This window comes from Punica granatum, chromosome 1 (genome assembly GCF_007655135.1).
Source record: "Punica granatum isolate Tunisia-2019 chromosome 1, ASM765513v2, whole genome shotgun sequence".
Taxonomy (NCBI): domain Eukaryota; kingdom Viridiplantae; phylum Streptophyta; class Magnoliopsida; order Myrtales; family Lythraceae; genus Punica; species Punica granatum.
Genome location: NC_045127.1, coordinates 52831726 through 52847921, shown reverse-complemented (window position 1 = coordinate 52847921; position 16196 = coordinate 52831726). Strand labels below are relative to the sequence as shown.

General features: G+C 41.6%; 3 protein-coding genes and 1 non-coding gene across 12 annotated transcripts; all 4 read left to right on the top strand.

Moving 5' to 3' along the window:
* Positions 1-1675: 1675 nt before the first annotated feature.
* On the top strand, positions 1676-6177 carry LOC116192625 (sugar transporter ERD6-like 5). Its single transcript, XM_031521225.1, has 18 exons — positions 1676-1910; positions 2652-2714; positions 3097-3186; positions 3276-3335; positions 3508-3573; positions 3662-3727; positions 3806-3881; positions 3965-4029; positions 4147-4239; positions 4323-4403; positions 4491-4575; positions 4682-4725; positions 4800-4862; positions 5023-5082; positions 5201-5254; positions 5344-5403; positions 5480-5594; positions 5703-6177. Exons 1-18 carry the CDS (start codon positions 1713-1715, stop codon positions 5828-5830), a joined length of 1467 nt encoding a protein of 488 aa, XP_031377085.1. The 5' UTR covers positions 1676-1712; the 3' UTR covers positions 5831-6177.
* Positions 6178-7403: 1226 nt separating this feature from the next.
* Positions 7404-10826, top strand: LOC116192638 (sugar transporter ERD6-like 5). 9 transcript variants are annotated; one of them, XM_031521257.1, is made up of 14 exons: positions 7406-7694; positions 7784-7843; positions 7963-8028; positions 8100-8165; positions 8308-8383; positions 8479-8543; positions 8639-8731; positions 8976-9060; positions 9139-9182; positions 9266-9328; positions 9417-9615; positions 9723-9782; positions 9887-10001; positions 10082-10826. In XM_031521257.1, the coding sequence occupies exons 4-14, from the start codon at positions 8163-8165 to the stop codon at positions 10245-10247; spliced, it is 969 nt and encodes a 322-aa protein (XP_031377117.1). In that variant the 5' UTR covers positions 7406-7694; positions 7784-7843; positions 7963-8028; positions 8100-8162; the 3' UTR covers positions 10248-10826. The 9 variants fall into 9 exon arrangements, 8 of the variants coding, with proteins under 8 accessions (XP_031377135.1, XP_031377142.1, XP_031377153.1 ...); XM_031521293.1 differs by lacking the exon at positions 8976-9060 and adding an exon at positions 8809-8889 and having other exon boundaries at positions 7405-7694; positions 9266-9615; XM_031521251.1 differs by lacking the exon at positions 8976-9060 and having other exon boundaries at positions 7405-7694; positions 8639-8889; positions 9266-9377; positions 9477-9615.
* A 1723-nt stretch (positions 10827-12549) lies between these two features.
* Positions 12550-14208, top strand: LOC116192688 (protein FANTASTIC FOUR 3). The gene has a single exon (XM_031521302.1). It carries the CDS (start codon positions 12940-12942, stop codon positions 13768-13770), a length of 831 nt encoding a protein of 276 aa, XP_031377162.1. The 5' UTR covers positions 12550-12939; the 3' UTR covers positions 13771-14208.
* A 1348-nt stretch (positions 14209-15556) lies between these two features.
* TRNAA-CGC lies at positions 15557-15629 on the top strand. The gene has a single exon. It is a non-coding gene; the product is annotated as a tRNA-Ala (tRNA).
* Positions 15630-16196: the final 567 nt, after the last annotated feature.

Below are 16196 nucleotides of genomic sequence, written 5' to 3'. Positions count from 1 at the left end.
GCCGCTGCCCCCTCAATAGACGGAACCCCAACGTTTGGACCAAATTAGTGGCAAAAATTGATGAGGGACTAAAGTGGTGGCTCGAGGAAAGTAAAAGGATAACAGTGATTGTTTCCTCTTCCCTCAGCGTAAAAGAAACATAAAAAAATAATAGCGGTAATAATTATCTTTTTCAAAAAATTGTCAAAATGATGTCGTTTTGGAAATTTAGATTAAAAAAATTATTTTTTTGACATCATATTGTCCAATAAGACAGTCGCATCAAATATCCGTTAGTGGCATTGACAGCACGAACCAAATTGATCGACGGAACCCCAACGTGTAAGCCAAATTGATGGCAAAAATTGACGAGAGATTTAAGTGGTGGCTCGGTGAAAGTAGAGGACTGACAATGATAGTTTCCTCTCGGAGAATATGGAGGCTGGAAGAAGATGAGATTGAGGGAGAGAAAGGTAGAGGGGCCGTTTATTTTTGGAGGGGTGTGTTGGGGTGAGGGTGGGGGGCCTACTTGTTTAGCCGGTCTGCAATCTCAATTGTTGGATCAAAATTAAGAGATCCAATGGCTCTAAACCTTGACTGATTTTCAAACGATGGCTTTGACCCTAGCCCGTTTGGTTTTAGGATCGATTTTTAGAATTTCAATTCTAACTTTAACTCTACTTACTACACAACAAAAGTCAACAACACAATTATTATTTTTTTCCATTTCTTTAATTTTTTAAAAAATTCAATTCAATTTTTAATACTAAATTCTTTCAACTAATTCATTACTTTTTCACATTTTTTCTCATAATTCAACAATACAATAATTACAACCCAATTAAAATCAAAATTGAAATCTACTTAACTCTAAAATCAAACACACTGGTTTTCGCGGTACGCAAAACAAGAAGCAGACAACCCGAATTTCATGTTAAGGACATCTATATTCTGTGGGTCTCATAATATCTATCTACTAGAAATTCTAGAATTTGTTCTATCCCTTTTTCGTTCGTCCTGTTTGTTTAGCCACGTCTAAGGTTTCCTACAATTCTGTCAGACTGTAAACAGATTGATTTTGGCTTATACTAATTTCCAGATTTTGATTTTTGTTAAGGAACATAGCAGGGACTCTTGTCTCGAACATTTCTGTTGAATGAATTTCAGGTGTAATTAATTCTTATCGTGTTTGCAAACCGGGGTCCTCGCAAATCAAGAAGTGTTAAAGAGCGGAATCCTTGAACGTGGAACGCGATGCACTGCATGTATCATAGCGAGACAGCTCTGGTGCTCTTCCCCTCATCAAAGGAGATTTTGGCAGCCTGGGACCAGACCCTTCAGGGGCCCGTTTCCAGGCGGTACGATGGGGCACCGGACACCCCTTGCCAAAGCTGGTAATCGACCTAATAACCCATCCATCCCCGGAAAATCTAGACGGTCCAGCCTGGGCCCGGACGGAGGAACTTTCCTCAAATAAAAATTACTTTGTGGACAATCAATCAAAGTCGCACACTCACTTCGACCACCAAACAGAAAATGCCATTGACGTTATGTTACTTCACTTGGAGATTATGGCCTGCTAGAAAATCCATATCGAATTAATTGATCAATTAAAATAATAATAATAATAATAATAATCAAAGATTCCAATCTCCTGTTGGTATTAGTAATAAGTATGCATTCTTTCTTCTCTCCTCTCATTGACTGGGGGAAAAGTTTAATTGGCAAAGGAAATGGCTGTGGAAGAAGAAGCACCCTCAGGACTAAGAGCTGTACGCATAGAACCAGCGGCAACGGAGCCTCTGCTGATTTCCAACGGTGATGAACATCTTGGTGACGCTGCTGCATGCGACGGCGGTTGTTCTGGCAACTCCCTTGTCCTTGTCAGCACTTTGATTGCCGTCTGCGGCTCTTACGCTTTCGGGAATGCGGTGAGTGCACACCCCTGATATATCTTCTGTTACTTTCGGGCCTGATCAATGGATTTCTACAATACTTCTAATACTGCCATCAACTTATCCAAAAGCTTTGACTCAACTGGGGCGTGCACTAATTTATTGATCAGCCATTCTTGATCGCCAAAGTAATTAGATATTTTAACCAGTGAAAAAAGTATGACATGGTCTGAATGATCCATCGAGATATATGTTTGCTTTCCTGGAGGGACTAAGAATCTCTTTGGCACGTTTATGTCTGTGAACGACCAAACATAAAGTCAGAAGTGGCATATTAGGAAATGAAAAGCTCGAAAATGCTCGAGTCCCGACCAAGTGTGTACAGGTGTGACAGGAGGAGCTGCACTCAATTTTCGGTTTCTCACAGACTTGTCGATTTTCAGTTTATAGATTTATTGTTTTATTTTTTGGCAGCTCTCCAGTTGGGGACTTTGACAAATTTGACTGCACTACCATTTTTCAAGAGAAACAGAGTTGTTCATAATTTTACTGCCATATTCGAATTAAGGATGCAGAAATTGGGATTTCCAACCTGTTCTTGAGGTTTAACTTCCATTTCGTTTATTTTGTTGTCTGTATTTGGGGATGAATTCCAACGGCTGATTAAAGTTCATCGTGGTTTGGCCATGTTTATCTGATTATTGAAGCACTTGTATTTTCTAAATCAGCCATGTAATTAGCTAATCCGACTGCTGGTTGTGGTGGTTTTCTTTGCAGCTGGGTTACTCATCTCCTGCTGAGACTGGAATCGTAAACGAACTAGGCCTCTCTCTTGTTGAGGTAAATCGGGCAAATACTATATGAATTCACGAGTTCAGCCCAGTGGGACTGTAGTATGGGTCGGGATTTCCCGTCATGAAAAATGAACAAGGTCGGCATAGAGATTTAACCATGCTCCGATCATCCATCTGTTTTTATAATAAAGACGAACAAATTTCTTGCACATGAAACATGTCCTTCACCTAACACAATAAATTGCGAGCCTACTTTGGAAAGATTACTTGCAGTTTCTATGAACTTATGGGACCGCTCGAAATTAATGTTTGGGATAGCTACAGCATATCTCCTCAGTCTTAACCTATGATGGACGGGTTAAGAGGACAATCACAAGTTATTTGGCCTAAAATAATCGTTTTATAATCCAGTTCTTTATACTATGTAGTATTCGGTGTTCGGATCGGCATTGACTATTGGGGCCATGTTCGGAGCGGTACTGAGTGGAAGAATTGCAGATATCATTGGCCGGAGAGGCGTGAGTAAATAACTCGATCATCGCCAACTACTTAAATTAGTCACTGCAGAAATGTTAATGGACTTCTGACGGTTGATCTCGGTGAACAGGCTATGTGGGTGGCCGAGACGCTCTGCATAACTGGTTGGCTGGCAATAATCTTTGCAAAGGTTCCCTCTTGTATACCCTTACTGCAACATCAATCGGAGAAAGAAGAAGAATATAATTCGATTCTTCTCTCAAATCTAAATCTTATGAGGCTTACAACCATGTGATGAAAAATGTTTACCCTGTTTTTCATTACCAGTAGCAATAATATTATTATTCCGGTAATTGTTACAGAATGCCTTGTGCCTCGACCTCGGCAGACTGTTAGGTGGATGTGGAATCGGGCTTCTATCTTATGTGGTATTTTTTTATTTTAAAGATAAGATTTCAATTTTGTGGTTGCTAATTTATCCTATAAGTGCTGGAGTGAAATCTCGGTACCTTACAGGTACCAGTCTATGTTGCAGAAATAACACCAAAGAATGTCCGTGGAGGATTTACGTCTCTCAATCAGGTAGACGGGACTAAGATTTCTCGTACAGAAAAAAAGAATGTCTCATATCCTGAGAGCTTATATATATACCCGATGCAGTTGATGATAGGTATTGGCAAAGCAATCATGTATCTCATCGGCTCGCTCGTAGGTTGGCGCGTCTTAGCAGCAATAGGTGATTAATTTTCTTCTGCTCTTCCATAATTTCAATATTCATTAGTTCAGGGGAAAAGTGGTTTTAACTGTCGCCCATTTCAGGAACTATTCCAAGCTTGATACAGGTGATAGGCCTATTTTTCATTCCCGAGTCTCCTCGGTGGCTGGTATGTTTATCAAATGTAATTACTTATTCTGCAGTAGAGGTTTTCCTGAAGTTTTCATAATGTGAAATGTCAGAATTAAAACGTTAACATAATATGCTACAAATGGTGAATTTGCAGGCAAAAGTTGGTCGAGAAAAGGAGTTCAAGGCTTCTCTACAACGCCTTAGGGGGAAGAACGCGGATATTTCTCAGGAGGCATCTGATATAATGGTAGGATTTGGGTGCTATTAGTTAATATAATCAGTAACTCTTATCATTGAGACATCGACTTATACGAGCTTGCTGATGTTTAGGAATACACGGAAAAACTCCACTCCATGTCTGAAGGGGGGATTATGGAACTTTTCCAGCGGAAATACGCTCATGCCTTGGTGGTGAGCGAGGGTTACTGCTACATTTATTATGAAGTTTGTGCCTTTAGTCCTTGATGGCTCGTTAATTTGCTGTCCGGATCTCTTTAGGTGGGAATAGGACTGATGATCTTCCAACAGCTTGGAGGGCTCAACGGATTTGTATTTTACACAAGTGCCATCTTTGAGGCTGCTGGTAAAATCTAAACAATATTCTGTTCATCAAGCGAATCAAAAGCAGCGGACATCACCAGAACATAAACTTCAATCTCCTGTTTTTTGTTTTTTTGGTTGAAAAACAGGTTTCTCGGCAAGTATAGGAAACATAATAGCGGCTGTCGTCCAGGTTATTAACTTGAAACTTCCCGTTGAGTGAAGAAATATATGTACATTTCTGATGGAGATCGATCTTTTCCCCAGATTGTAGGGACAACTTCAGGAGTCGTCCTGGTAGACAAGCTGGGAAGGCGAGCACTTTTACTGGTCAGGACAAGATATAGCACGAAATTTTTGCCATCACTTTCTCTACTTTAATTACATTTGCAACCGCACTTCTCGACTCTGAGAATGTCACACTTTTGGCCCCAGAACAGCTGGTTCTGAAGTTTTGAAAACTTATTAGTTGTTATTACTTTTCTTGCAGACTTCTGCAGCTGGAACATGCCTGGGGTGCCTCTTCACGGGATTATCGTTCTTCTTCCAGGTCTAAATATTTAAAAAATATCTGAAAATTATTCCAGTTTTGGCTTCTCATTTCTTTCTGGTTGGTTTGCAAAAGAGTGTGTGGCCACTGAAAGAATCATTTGGGGATTCTGTTACAGGACCTTAACTTTGCCAAGGAGCTTGTTTCGAGCTTGGTGCTTGTCGGTGTACTGGTGAGATGCCAATTTATCAACAGAGTTCTTTAAGCAATTTAATTCCTAATGTTATGTCTCACGCTATGTGACGTTTCATAAAAAATCAGGTTTTCTTGGGTTCGTTTGAGCTCGGCATGGGAGGATTACCATGGGTTATAATGTCAGAGGTAAGTTAAAAACTAAATCATGTCAACAAAAATTGCCGAAAAATTGCTGAAATTGTCATATGATTTATGTTCTCAGGTATTTCCAATAAACATCAAAGGATCAGCAGGAAGCCTGGTGAATCTTGTCAGTTGGCTAGGCTCGTGGGCAGTTTCCTACACTTACAACTTCTTATTCGAATGGAGCTCAGCGGGTAGTCCCTCCGATCAATCTTATACACATACCTTCCTGCACACATGCACACATATCTGCAGATTTTCTTTTTTCTCAATAACGTCACTCAATTTACTGCTTCTACCAGGGACATTTTTTATATATGCGGGGATATGTGGTATCAGTGTCGTGTTTATCGGGAAGCTCGTGCCGGAGACGAAGGGGCGAACATTAGAAGAAATACAGGCCTCGATCACTAGAAACATGTTGCTGTAAAGACGACAACAATTGATGAAATAGACAGCACATAATACTACAAGAGATGAGAGCTCTTTTGATCCTAACAAACATAACAATACAAGATGCATGTACATGTTTTCGGCAAATATATATAGTTGAGATGATATCATAGAGGGATAGTTTGGCATGCCATTGGCAAAAATCTAACAGCAATGGTGTATTTACTGAGTCTGGACTGACCGCTCTCCCTGCCCCCTTAGCACTGCCATTGTGGTTTGCGGCTTCTGCATATTGGGAACTTCTGTACATAAAGTAATCATTTCTCGCCACAACTGATGAGTAACAACCACTTATTAACAATTCGACCACTGCATTTGTTTTCTTATGCTTGAATCTTTGGATCGAATTGATACAGTTAATTACTTGTACATTGATCGCAATTGGGTTCTATGTGAAACAAGCATCAACTTCTCCGTAGGCGGAATAACAGTAACTGATAACATCTTTTCTGTGATGGAATGGAAAGGGCCTTTACTTTGTTGTTCCAACAGACCCATGATTCAAGCACGAAGCTAATAAGGCGGGTTTCAGGAAGAATAGAACGTGGCTGTTAGAGATTATGAGTTAGAACTTAGAAGAGATGATTAGTGACCTTGACAATGCCATGTGGGAATTCGATAACGAGGAAGGGCGGGACCTGAGAGGATCGGATATAGCGCAAAGTCAATAATTATATATAGAAGCTGTTCTGATAAGAAGATAGTTTTCATTCCCGAGTCTGAAATGGGAAAAGTATAGTTTGGTAGCGATTCTGTCTATTCGTGAAAGGAGTCGGCAACAGAAAATATCCTGGGAATTTTCATGGGGCCATCCCAAGCTAGACCAGCTTTATTGGCCACAAATCATTGAAGTGCTTTCCAGTAACTAATAGTCATCGTCTTCCGGTCATCAAGTCATTTTTGGGGTCGCTTTCTGCACATCAGTAAAACGAGGAAAGAAAACTATTTGCTTCATCAGTAGATTTGGTTCCTCGCCAGTTTTAAAACTGGACTTAATCTCGGGTTTATACTGACAAGGACAAAATTGAATGATTTCTCGGAGTCTCAATCCCGTACTAGATATTAATTACTGCAAAAACATCAGTCACGTTCTTCATATTTCTTATTCCTAGATTACTGCAGCAACATCAATCATGGATCATGGGGTAAATTCTACTGAGATTGCATATATCTTCGGTAACTGTATATATATGCATTACCCGACCTCATTATTTTCAATCTCGGACGCAATTTTTTGTGGTGGCCCAGAATCGCTCTCTTGGTCCTCATAAATTTTCGGCAAAAAGAATTTCTCAAAAGACCCAAATTATTCCGAGAACTCATCGTACACATAATGCACGACCTATGAGATATGCTTAATTACAGTACCAATTCTGGCACGCCGCTCTGGACCGGGGAAGCTTTGCCAGGATCAGCAGTAGAAGGTCCCGCCAGTTCGATCATCACTTCCTCTTCCATTGTACGGCCACTAATTAGAAAATGTTAGTTGTAGCTGAAGACAACTGCCAGTCAGCATTGTCCCAAGATATTAAGCTCATCATATATATGTCTTTGGCAGAGGTAACCTTCACAGAGTCAGTTTTTCCACTCTTCTTTGGTTTCTTGGGATTACTTACTGATGTACTGAAAATTCTCTTTATAGATTCCAACTGAACATCTCATCTGAGTTTCCACTATATACCCAGTTTTTCTGTCGTGTCGTCTATCCTTCCTTCCATTTCACTTATCCTCAAGTTTCCTCGTATTTCCCGTATTCGATTTTTGCATCGATACTGACAATAGGAGGACTAATAGGTGCATTGTGCAGCGGGAAAATAGCTGATCTAATCGGACGAAGGGGTGTAAGTTTCTATTATATCCATTTTTACATTTCATGAAATCCAAACCACCAAAAAAATTCCTGATTTCATGGTTAATATTTGTAATGCAGGCTATGTGGGCAACGGATGTACTATCCCTTCTTGGTTGGCTTTTTATATTTTGCTCACAGGTACTCTGACAGGTCCCTTAATCAGTTCCAAGGTTTTCTTCTAGTTAATTCATATTCGATCAGTCAAGGAACTGAAACCTTTCTTATGCTCAAACCGAATCGCTCCCACTTGCTGGAAGAATGCCCGGATGCTGGATATCGGAAGACTGTCTTTGGGATTTGGAGCAGGGGTCGCTACTTACTCGGTGAGAAAGTAATAACTGCATTGTCTTGTATAATGTAAGGTTGTGACAAGTTTCTGCTCTGCTCAAAACAGGGGTCAGTTTATTTGGCATAAATTTCTCCGAAAAACCTGCGAGGAGCATTGCTTTCTGCTAATATGGTAAACAAAAGCACCGCTAATCATCGATTGATATTTCTGGGCATTTTCAACCCATTCTCTTGCACTTGCACCATAATTCAGCTTATCTTTTCTTTTTTGCCCCAAAATGTACTGCTTGCATTACTTTTTTTTTTTTTAACAGCTCACAATGGCTTGCGGTGTATCGATCATGTTCATCATTGGTCCTGTACTGTACTGGCGGTTGTTGGCTCTAATAGGTAGCATTATGGTTCATTAGGATTTTAGTTTGAGCATCACACGAATCGATGTAGTTTGGTTAATTGGAGCTTATGTTCTGTGTATGTTCTTTCAGGAATGGCTCCATGTCTACTGCAGCTTCTAGGTCTCTTTTTTGTCCCTGAATCTCCTAGGTGGCTGGTAAGGCATAGTTAATTTGCTGCTAAATTGAGGTTTTGTAATGCTCTTTGGAATGGCTTTGTCGGATAAAACTGATGAGTGCGATATTTATGCAGGCAAATATGGGTCGACGGAAAGAGGCAGAAGGTGCATTACAGCGCCTTTGGGGAAGGAATGCTGACATTTCTAAAGAAGCAGCCGAAATCGAAGTAACCCACTTCGTGAAGATTGATTTATCCACGGATGAACATGTTTATATATATATATATTTTTTTTTCCTTGTCAGGCCTATACTGCAAGCCTTCAAGAGCTGTCACAGGACTGATTCCTCGACTTATTTCAGCAAAAATATGCACGTTCACTTGTTGTGAGGCTGCTTAGCCATAATGCGTACTTTTTCAGTATTCCATTGATACGGCTTGCTTTTTTATCATTTAAACGACATTGGTCTAGGTTGGAGTGGGATTGATGGTTGTGCAACAGTTCTCAGGACTAAATGGACATGTATATTACTTGAGTTCAATTCTTGAGAAAGCGGGTAATAATTAATGTGTCAAAATTGATAACATTTGCGTTCTCAGCAATGTTTAGGAATGAAATGTATGGTTGATTGCAGGTGCATCAGCCACAGCTGGATCTACAACTCATGCCATAATTCAGGTTCTCACTTAATTACTCCCTCTATGACAAGCCAAGAGGTTTTGCCATTTAGCATGAATGTGAGGTTGAATATTTTTCTGCAGCTGATAGTAATCATCCTGGCTATATTCTTAATGGACAAATTCGGAAGACAACCCCTACTACTGGTCAGAAGCAAGCATCTAATCACGTTTTTGCTTCACAAAGTCACAGCTGGCAAGTTGGAACTCAAGCCGATAAATTCCATCTATGTAGGTGGCAGTCCTTGGATCATGCTTTGGCAATATCCTCACAGGATTCTCATTCTTGTTGCAGGTTCGTCACAATAGAAGTTGTAATGTTGTTGATACGTGGTTTCTTGTGTTTGTTTGTCAAATTTTCCGCCCCCGCTTCCAATGTGATATGCAGGATCTTCACCGGTGGAGCAATGCTATTCCCACTCTGGCGTTCCTTGGTGAAACGGTTTTGCTAGAACTTGAATGATGCATTCAGTGTTGCAACAGAGAAAGGACCATCTCTGATGCAAGTGACAATTGTTATTAAACTCTTGATTTAATGTAGGCGTATGGTGGATCTTATTCGCTAGGCCTGGGAGGGATACCATGGGTTATGATGTCAGAGGTTAGCTAAATATCTGAGGTCTAGTCTGTTAACAATTTATAACTTCACAACTTCAGTAACGGCATGTATTCGCATGACTCCATTTGTTTCTCCTTTCGCTGAAGATATTTCCTGTAAACCTGATGGGCTCAGCCAGCAGCATCGTGAACTTGGTCAGTTGGGGCGGTTCATGGGTCGTGGCGTATACCTTCAATGGTTTCTTCCTGTGGAGCTCAGCAGGTCATTAATTTTTCTTCTCTTCTCTTTCCCATCAGGAGTTCATTTCAGGCTTAAGTAAATGACCAATTAATTCCCTTCAGGCGTGTTTTTCTTTTATGCGAGTGTCTGCTTGTTCGGGACAATCTTTGTTGTGAAAATGGTACCGGAAACGAAGGGGCAAACAATGGAAGACGTACAAGCTTCTATGAACCAGTAACCCTCACAAGACAGATTGTAAATTACCTGCACGATCTATTGCAGTGGTAATACCAGGCATGCTCTTACATGTTCTCCGTAGTGAGTAGTGAGAAGGCCAATACCACGTACTTCGGATAATATGTCAAGGGTCCACTAGATATGTTATCTTTCATTGACGAGTTAGGAACATCTTTAAGAGAGGAAAAGGGTAGGAAAACAACGATCTAGATGGCACATTTGAATTATGTGTGGCAAAGGACAGAACAAGAGACAACGTTGATGTTAACCTTGCTATGGTTGTATTCGGGCCTGTTCGAGTGTATTTGCTTTTGCCATGTGGAGAAATCTTCATGCTACATGTGGCTGATTCAATTCACTTTTTCTTTGTATATGATACAGCAGCTTCATGGAAATTTATCTGGTCTGCATAACAAGTTTCTACCATGGAACCTCTGCAGACATCAAAATATTGTCCGTGCCAATAATTCGAATGTGATTTCTGTAAGGATCACACAACTTCTCTAGATTTCATCAAATTACTGCTGCCAAGATCAAGTTTAGTGGATCATTTGTCTGAACCAGAATCAAAACTCTCCTTCTGGCTCAATTCTGGGTGAATAAGAAACTTGATCTGCAGTTTATATATTATAATTACCAGGCGCTCCAGAAAATATCACGGAATCTTTTGTGGGGCCGTTTTCGGAACCATCTTTATTGGCCATAAATCATTTAAGTCTTGTCCAGTAACTAATAGTCATCTTCTTCCAACCATCAAGTCGTTTTCAGAGTCTCTTTCTCCAAAAAGTTATCGAACTTTGCATCATTAAAACGGGATAAGAAAGCAAAATTTCTCAAAATCCCTCATCAAACCATTTGCCTCATCAGTAGATTTGGTTAAAACTCTATGTAATCTTGTGTTTATACAGACAAGGAGAAACATCGATTGGAATCTATATCCTATACTAGATTTTACTGCAGCAAACATCAGTCACATGCTTTGTATTTATCATTTCCAGATGCTTAAGAAGCAAAATTTACTGGTATAGGATAGTTTTCTGATCTTCGGACCCTCATTGAGACTATGTGGATCGTGTTACATTCACCTGCCAAATATGGATAGATATAACGATACGGGCAGACCAAATTATAGAACTGGTGTAGATGTATCGGATGTGTACCTGCATGTACTGTCATGGAAGATTCCTCCTTTTCGTGTCAATATGTTCCTTGAATATGCTTTCTGGGTCAGCTCATGTCACATCACAAGTTCTCCCGATGATAAAGTCAATTTGATGCTATGTGAAAATTCATCTCGATTATTTGCTGCAAATCCTTTTACAACCTGCAGTTATACACGCATTGATGTGGCAAGTTCGGAGAAAAATGACTCGAACAGAAACAGAACACAGGATGTTGGATGAGACTATGAAATCCCTTTTCCCTCTTATGGAAGAGATAATGATGCAGAAATCGGGAAATAAATCCACCCATTCCTTCATCGATGGGCTGTTAAGAAATGGTCTTCCAAGAGGTCGTTTCTGAACTTGCAGACATGACAAACCAGCTGCCTTTGTCTGTTAATGGCGAAAAGATGACTGATAGCAGAGGCCTTTGATACAATCAAGGAAAATACTGCATTATCGCCTCGAAAAAGAAATTATAAGCAGCCTTCTCTGTATCCATCCGTTCAGATCACTCACGATCATAGGTCGAGCTCGTTGACAATGTCCGTATTTATCATCTCGGAATCTCCAGCAGCTAGGATTTGCTGTTTCCTGAATTTCTTGAATCTATTACAAAGAGAATTATCCACCGAAAAAGAATTGTCTTCTCCGTCATTTATTAGGGAAAAACACAAATCATTCCTCATCTAGAATGAAACAGATTTTATCCATCTGTTCAATCACCAACTGCAAGAGATTCTTCAGGCACCCATCTCAGTTAAAAAACCGAAAAAGCACGAAACTTGGCTCGGGAAATGAATCTTCTGTTACTACATAACTAGTCCTAAGACAAGCTCGCGACCAAGGAAAAGCACGTTCCCATGTTGTTGGACCCCGGAACCTGCCCTCTACACCTATCCAACACAACCACAAAAACTTACTTCTTACGTTCTCCATAATTTCTTGTACATGACATAACCGATTACTGACATGGGCAAACAAGTTACCCGAAGGTTCAAAAACACAAACATGACCGATCGCATTCCCTCTGTACCGAGGAGAGAACATTATTACGACTCACTGCGCTCAATCGCATCATCAGCAGAACGAATTCATCTGTTTGGTTAATTCGATTCGAGCAGCTGCAGGCTGTGAAGAGTCAAAGCAGAGAGAGAGAGGTGAGGATGAGGATGATGAATGTGGAGGTTAATGTACAAATAACATAGAGAGAGAGAGAGAGAGAGAGAGAGAACAGGAGAAGTCTTAGGCCATCTCTCGTGGGACCCGGGCACCGTTCTTCCCTATCACTTCCAGCTAATATCTTAATCCCTTTATGGTATCGTTGGCAGCCTCCCAATCATTCCACCTTCTCTCTCTCTCAAGCCTCTTCTCTCTTTCCCCTATCTTTGGCATGAGGATATCATTAATGGCCTCATCTCCAGCTTCCTCCTCTCTGTTTCGTTAATGTTCAGACACCCTCCAACCCCATCATCATCTTCTCCCCCCTTCCCCCCTCTTCTATATAACCGCATGCCTCCCTCTGCCAACCTTTCCCTGCAAGAGAGGGAAAAAGTTCCATTCGTTCCTCCATTTCTATAATGATCACAAGCCTCTGCAAAAAGGGTCTTCACTCCTTTCTTGGCTTCACCAACTTAGTCGACTCTCCTCCTCCTCCGGTTCTGCATCCGTCGCTGCCCGCTGCCTCCAAAGGCCACGCTCTGGCTTCTGGGATTGGCCTCACCACTGCAACCGGTGAGTTCCCTCGAGGGCCGAACGTGGTGGAGTCCACTGCCCTCTGTTCTCCCCCGCCGCTGGCAAAGGAGGACCCCAGCTTGTCTAGTTTCGTAGACGAGGTCGGAGGAGGGGTGGTCGTGGACGGGCTCATGTCTTGCACGGAGAGCCTCGGGTTCGAGAGCTCAGATGATATCTGGGCCGATGAGTGGTACCCTGCCTGGCCTGCAAAGCCCGTTGAAAGGACGACAAGGTTGAGGGAGGCGAGCGAGAGGAGGGAGAAGAAGTTCCCCCCACCGATCTCGTCTTTGAATCACAAGGGGCAGCGGAGCTTCTTCTTCCGTCCGGTGAGGACGGAGGGGAGGCTGGAGCTGGCGGAGGTGAGGATAGACTGCCCCGAGATCCTCCGCGCTTCGAGGGAAGACGGGCGCTTGAGGCTCGACTTGATCGTAGAGGAAGACATGGAAACCGAAGAACAAGAAAAAGAACAAGAAGAAACCATAGAAGAAGAAGTCGAAGGAGAAAAACAAGAAGAAGTGCAAGAAGATCAAGATCGTGTCGTGGAGTTGTTCCAAGAAGGCATACGGATCGGGAGGTGCCACGACGTGGTGAACCACCACAGCCGCTGCCACCACCATCACCATCACAACCACAGCTTGGGTGGTGGGTGGAGGTATCCTTGTGTGCCGACTAGATGAAGATGAATAAGATGATGATGAGGTTAGTAGTCTATCAGTCAATGGCTGAGCTCAGCCCACAAGGTGCGGAACTGGGGCAGCAGGAAAAGTCATGTCCCTCCTCCCTGTCAGAGGCGCAAGGCTTGTCGGTGTGTCATTTGGGCTGCGGAGCACAAATATCTGCAGAACTTTTACCAGAGTGATGATGATGGCAATGAGTACAGTGGGCCCGACCCCATCTCGTGGGAGTGGCTCTGTTCCATCACTGCAAACAGATGAAAGAGAGGCAGAAATGTTGGGGGTGATGAAATGTGGAATCTTTGGGGAAGGAGAAAATGAGAGAGAGAGAGAGAGAGAGAGAGAGAGGAAGACAAGAATCATCAGCAGTTGCTATCTTCTTTTTTACCAAATCCAGAAGTTTCAGCTGTTACAACATAAAACATGACTCTTGACGCGAAATAATCTTCACCATCCCCATCCCGAAACAGTTCACATATAAAGATACCCAATAAAAACGAAATACCCGGCGAACGAGTAACCGATAAACATGATCACCAGATTGGGAAGGAGTTGTAATGCTTTGGGCGCACTTACTTGAGCCCTAAGAAACATGTCTTCCAGGGTAAAATTTTGTGTTGCCACAGCTTTTTATGCAAAGTCATGCGCCTCCTGTTCAAGCCTGGGAAGTGGCACGGTTTGATTGGTCGTGTGTTCCTCAGGAGTAGAAGACTGAGGATTTTGATGAGCATTTGACCTGTCCTACTTATGATGATTATCAGTATCAACTCTGAATGATAACGACGTGAGGTTAATGATTGATCATCGGTAAACATCTGCAGAAAAGAAAAAAAATGGAGAGGGACTCGTTACGATTTGACAGAGAAGCCAAAGGGAAGGAAGCAATGAACTGGCCATCACAAATCATTATTAGCTCAATGTTTATCACTGGATTAATGGGATGACAGAGAATCTCTTCAAAACGCGTGCAGTGTCTGCTGTAAACAGTGCAACGATGGTGACCTGGGAAGACGGCTGAAAAGGATGAGAGTCCAAATTAGCAGCCTGATATGGAACTGCAGCATGATCTAATCACCGGTACAGATTTCTTAACAGGACTCGAATACCACATGAACTACTCATGTTGTTCGCCACTGAGCGACGTCCATTCGGAGGAAGACCATCTATGGACTAGGAGATAAGTTATGTGCATTCCTTTTTTCGGCGGAATAACCGAGCCAAATCTCAAACAATAAAAATTAAGCAATACAAAGTCGGGTAAATGGCTGATCACTTTCCAGCTCAAACATAATTTAAGTAAAAGCCGAAGGATAAATCTTTGTCTGCAAAAATATCAATTCAGCATGGTCATCATTTGACAGACAATGATTGGAAGGTAGAAAATTCAGTGAAAATTATGGCCATGTGATTTTTTAGGATTGCGGTGGCAAAAAGCATGGGGGATGTAGCTCATGTAGTAGAGCGCTCGCTTCGCATGTGGGAGGTACGCGGTTCGATTCCCCGGATCTTCACACTTCGTATTTTTCCATTTGTTTTTGTCCATTAGAAAATCAATCAATCCCGTGCCTCTTTTTGTACTTTCACATCGAGAATTCTTTAACGCTTTCATTTGTATTTATTTTTGCCGTACTGATGACTATCCCCTTATCACTGCGATTTTTTTTCACATCAAGAACTCCGTTGCTGAAAGACAAATACAAGGGAATTTCTTGCTTGCCAATTATGATATCATCACATCAAAAAAATATATATATTATCTTGATACCTTCCGCACGAAATGACATCAAAGGGGGATGTAGCTCATATGGTAGAGCGCTCGCTTCGCATGCGAGAGGCACGGGGTTCGATTCCCCGCATCTCCAACCTCTTCTTTTTTTCTTTTATTTAATTTTTTTTCATTTTGGCACTTTTAGTTTCAGAGATTGACCACTTTTCTTGTTCTGCTTGTTTTCACATAAAAAAAATCTTGTGGAATTTCATTTGCTTTTTGCCCTTCCGAATATCAACCTCTTGCTATTATTGCCCTTTTATGGAAAGAATCCGTCGCGAGTCTTCATTTTGTACAAGGCCTTCTATAATTGCTTCCTTCATCTCTGTATTTTCACATCAAGAATTCTGTTTAGGCGAAAGGGAACGTGAAAAGATGTTTTATGGTTCCTAAACGGATGGATTATCACATCGTGAAGAGTATATAGACGAGACATGGATATCTTGTACATGAAATAACAACTTGGGCCTCAATAGTAAAGAGCAGAGGTCCACATAAGGCCCAAACAAGCATATGGGCCTTCACTTACAATCTCAGAGGCCCATCTCGACGGCAGGCAATTGGGCTTTCCGTCATCTTCTTCCCCGTGCTCCCATTACATCTCACTACCACTCATCATCACTTCCAAGCCATCAAAATGGTCATGAAAAAGCTCAGCTCA